This window comes from Macadamia integrifolia, chromosome 10 (assembly GCF_013358625.1).
Source record: "Macadamia integrifolia cultivar HAES 741 chromosome 10, SCU_Mint_v3, whole genome shotgun sequence".
NCBI lineage: Eukaryota > Viridiplantae > Streptophyta > Magnoliopsida > Proteales > Proteaceae > Macadamia > Macadamia integrifolia.
The window spans coordinates 11,846,251-11,851,151 of NC_056566.1; the positions used below are offsets into that span (position 1 = coordinate 11,846,251).

The following is a 4,901-nucleotide window of genomic DNA, read 5'->3' on the forward strand; positions in this document are numbered from 1 at the left end:
AATTCTGAGACCGAGCACGAGCTCTTCACCACAAGATTAGAACCTAGTCTGGCGACTCAAAGACCTTAACCAATGAGGCACAAAGACCAGGCCATAGCTCGGCAATTCTAAAACCGAGCACAAGCTCGACACCACAAGACCAGACCCTAGTCTGGCAACTGAAAGACCTTAACCAATGAGTCACAAAGACCGGGCTTTTGCTCGGCGCATCTAAGACCGAGCTCTAGCTCGGCACCACAAGACCAGACGCTAGTCTGGCGACTCAAAGACCTTAACCAATAAGGCACAAACATAGAGCTTCAGCTCGGTAGTAACTAAATCGAGCTCGGCAACAGGCCAGATCACGCCTCGGCACTAAAGGCCTTAAGCTATCAAGAATGCAAGCCCCAGCCCCCACTCGGCACCACAAAAGACCTTAATGCACGGCCTGATGGAGGCCTAGGTTCAGCACGGCTTTACGGAGTCAGAGGTGGATCACGGCCTGATGGAGGCCGAATTAGAAGCACGGCCTGATAGAGGCAGAGGTGGGTGAGGGGTAAAAATGACAAAACAGATAGGCAGATGAAGGAGAATCACTGTTTTGGGTAGTTTTGTAAACCCAAACCTAATTTTGGGTATTTTTTTTTTTACCAAAACATTTTGTGGGTAATTTTGTAAAGGGAAACCCAAAAGTGGGTAATCATGTGATTTTCCCTAAAAAAATTGAGCCTTACCTCGGCACCTCTATGGCTAGTCCATGTCTTAACGCCTCAAGGCTGCACCCGGACAGCTGTACTCATCCTCCTTCTTCCAAAAAGTTACTCATTTCGGTCCATGCCCGACGAGTAAGAAAATAAAGAAAGAAGCACAAGGATATCTTTCGAGTCGGTTCACTTCTTCACCGACATCGACTGAGCTGCAGGGCTGCACAAGAGTAGCATGAACAAAAATGCACCGCTCGTTGTCCGTCAGAGTGTAGCCTGGCATCTTACTCTGAATGAACAAGATGGCATCAGGCGAGCCAACCTGAAACGAATGAATGTTAACGTCATCCAGCTGTTTCTGATAGGCCTAAGGGTTCAGCAACATCCTGTTCCGGCTCCTTAGTTATTGACCCGGCATCATTGGGATGGCCCTCCTCGGATCGGGCCATTTTTTCCCGACCCCCATTAAGGCGCCTCATTGAGAAAGTGAAGCGGTGCATCTCGCATAGGATTAAATCCTCTAGCAGTTTGATTCGAACTGCTAGAGCGGGGGGCAGGTGATGAGGCAAAATATGTCACTTTCCTCAGCAAGGCTAAACATGTACCTACCTCGGCCCCATCAGGCCGTGGTCCACCTCGGTCTCCATCAGTCCGTGCTACTGCCTCGGCGTCAATCATGCCGTGCTATTACCTCGGCATCCATCAGGCCGTGCTATCACCTCGTTCTCCATCAGGTCATGCTGCCTCCTCGGCCTCCATCAGGCCGTGTTCCACCTCGGCCTCTATCAATCCGTGTTCCACCTCGGCATCCATCAGGCCATGCTACTGCCTCGGCTTCCAACATGCCGTGCTACTGCCTCGGCATCAATTAGGCTGTGATGTCACCTCGGTCTCCATTAGGCTGTGCTCCAGCTCGGCCTCCATCATTCCATGCTATTGCCTCGGCCTCAATCATTCCGTGCTATTGCCTCGGCCTCAATCAATCCATGCTACTGCCTCGGCCTCAATCGTGCCGTGCTACTGCCTCGGAATCCATCAGGCAGTGCTGTCACCTCGGCATCCATCAGGCCGTTCTCCACCTCGGCCTCCATCAGGCCGTGCTCTTGCCTCGGCATCCATCAGGCTGTGCGGTCACCTCGGTCTCCATCATGTCGTGGTACTGCCTCGGCATCCATCAGGCCGTGCTGAGACCTCGGTCTCCATCGGGCCGGGCTGTCTCCTCGGCCGCCATCAATCTGTGCTCCACCTCGGCCTCCATCTTTCCGTGCTATTGCCTCGGCCTCAATCATGCGGTGCTACTGCCTCGGCCTCCGTCATGCCGTGCTACTACCTCGGCCTCCATCTGGCCGTGCTGATACCTCGGCCTCCATCATGCCGTGCTCCACCTCGGCATCCATCACGTCGCACTGTTGCCTCGGCATCCATCGGGCCGTGCTGTTACCTCGGTCTCGATCTGGCCGAGCTGCCTCCTCGGCATGACGTCAACAACAAGGATTCCAGATACGTGTTTTTGTCCACCCCTACATTCAAGGAACGTAGTCTATTCCGGAGGACAGGACTCTATCCACTACACGTCATCATGACGTCACACGGTTGATCTTTCCTAGTTAAGAGGGGAATATTCCAAGAATATTCCCAGAATCACAGAGCCACTCCCCTTGAGGACTCCACGCCTAAGCAGGACCCTAGTTAGTTTATTCGCGTTTAAAACGGTGTCCTGTTTTTTTGCCGTTTTAAACGCCGTTTGCCGAATTTTTCACAGAAAGTCGGTAAAAAACGGGAACGAGGCTATTTGAAGTTTTTTTGCCGTTTTAAACGTCGTCCCGTTTTTTTTTTATAGTAAAAAAACGGATTTAAAAAAATATAAATGTTTTAAAATAGAAACGTTTAAAACGGGGCTATTTGTTTTGATTGTTATCTAGGTATTTAGAGAATTATTATGCCAATTTATGTCTATATATTGCCGTTTTTTGACACCGTATTATTTAAATGTAAACGTTTAAAACACGTATCGTCCGTTTTTTATTTTTTCCCGTTTTTACCGTATTTGACCATATTTTTGACCGTCCCGTTCACGTTTGATCCATTTAAAACATGCCCGTACCAAAAAGTGTTTTTTTGTCGTTCCCGTTTTAACTAACAGAGAGCAGGACTCTTCACAATCGTCTCCCACTTGCCCTCCATGAGCAACCTATAAATACCAAGGTAAGCCTCCATCACAAGGGATCGATTACTCACTTCCCATACTGTAAAAGCTCTCTTGAGCATCTGTTGTGGAAAGGTCTAACTTAGGCATCGGAGAGTCCTCTAATGGGTCAGCTCGACTCTCCTTGTCATCTCTTCTGTGCAGGTTGGCCAAAGCACCAGGAATTGCAGGAGAGAGTCCGATCAAATTTTTCCGCTTCAAGTCCTAAATTCTAATAATTTAGGGTTAAATTTCGGGCCGGATTGAGCCGGATTGTGGTCTCAACTTGAACCCAACTTAGTTTTCCAATCTTAACCCGTCCTCAGGATAAGAAAATTTGACCCAATTCCTATTGGGATTAAGGGCGAATTAGGACAAGGTTGGATTGCCTGGCCAAAACTTTCACCCTAGTTCCACAGCCCTATTTGAATGGTAATTGTGTAAATTTTTGAGATAAGGAGCCCTAATATTTAATACATAGATAAAGAGAGCGTGGTGGTCTGAACAATCTGAAATTTCCGTTATCGACTTCTCGTCTCGTCCATTACTCCATTTTGAACAACAGAGGTCGTCTGATTGGCGTGATTGTGTGAATGCTGGGAAATCAACGAAAGGACCAGAAGAAAAGTTCGACTTTCCCTCCATTTTCGTTCCTTGTCTGCGCCTTCTAGTCGTTACCGTCGACTATAATTTCTATACAAATGCTCAAGGCCAATTAAAAGCATCGTTGTTTCACTTCCTGGCTCAGAAAAAAATCTGTCGTGGCAGCAGTTTCTGCATCAATAGTTCTCCGCGCTTGAAGACCTAGAGTCTTAGATCCGACAGAAAAATTTCTCTGAATTCTGAGTTCTTTAGGTGAGATTCGCAATCGCAAAGCCTTTTGATCCCATTTTTTTTTTTTTTTTTTATAGAAGTTAGATCATTTGAGTATGATTTCTTTCGATTTTTTTCATACATTGATACTAGCTACCATTTGCAAACTCAGTTTAGCTGTAGATTGGAAAAACGGATCATGTAGTTCGAGTACTGCAATGAAAATCTTAACGAATTTCTTGCTATATTAGTAGTTACTGATCACTCGTTTGTTACCGAAAATGTAACTGTTTTTTCTTTTGTGTGGTAACAGCTTAATAAGTTTGTAATCATGTCGAGGAAGATGCTTATTGATGGCGAGCTGAGCAGCTCTAATGATGATGGGGTGAAGTATGATTTTGATCTGTTTGTAATTGGCGGCGGTAGTGGTGGCGTCCGTGCTGCTAGATTTTCAGCTGGCTTCGGAGCTAAGGTAAAAGAAAAACTATTAAATTGAATAAAAAGGAATAGCTAATCACGCAGGCCAAAGAAGTAAGATGGAAATAAAATCGGAGAATAAAAATTTGGTTTCTGGTTTTCTTTTGTTGTCATGAATTTACTACCATGTGCATGTTGTACTCTCATCGTATTACTAAATGACTTGGTTTTTTCTTCGTTCTGGATTCTATTAACTCCATTGAGTAACTTTTTAAATTCGTGGTGGTGTTTCATTGAATTAGATGGTCCACTGACTTATGTTATTGAGGACTGACCAACGATTCATTTTTATGAACTTTGATTTCGCAACTGATTTATTAATTTCATATCCTTTGACCTTTTGTTGGAGGTACTGATGCATGAAATAGTTGTGTTCTAAAAGTTAATTTTCCTCTTAACAGTCATTGATAATTCATTCTTCTATATTTCTGGTTTGGAATTCTTTTTGGAGGTTTGGTAACTTCAATGTATGTTTTATGCATTAATATTCCCTTAACGAGTGGCAGCATTTGTTTTTCAATTCCAGACTAACCATTTTGGAAACTTTGTTGCAAGGTTGCAATTTGTGAGCTACCATTTCACCCTATCAGCTCGGAACTTCTTGGAGGATTCGGAGGAACGTAAGTTTGTAGCTGACTCTTCACTGCTGGCCATACTTCCACACCCGTCCCACTACCCCTCTGGCCCCCCACCCCCCCCCCCCCCCCCCCCCCCCCCCCCCCCCCCCCCCCCCCCCCCCCCCT

The 4,901-nt window shown here is 46.0% G+C and overlaps 1 protein-coding gene across 1 annotated transcript in view; it reads left to right on the plus strand.

Moving 5' to 3' along the window:
- The first annotated feature begins 3,372 nt into the window (after positions 1 to 3,372).
- LOC122091806 (glutathione reductase, cytosolic) overlaps positions 3,373 to 4,901 on the plus strand; it is a 29,341-nt gene continuing 27,812 nt past the window's right edge. The window contains exons 1-3 of the mRNA XM_042661955.1: positions 3,373 to 3,723; positions 3,995 to 4,153; positions 4,714 to 4,778. Of these exons, the coding sequence (XP_042517889.1) occupies positions 4,013 to 4,153; positions 4,714 to 4,778 (206 nt within the window). The 5' untranslated portion in view covers positions 3,373 to 3,723; positions 3,995 to 4,012. The remainder of the gene's footprint in view (positions 3,724 to 3,994; positions 4,154 to 4,713; positions 4,779 to 4,901) is intronic.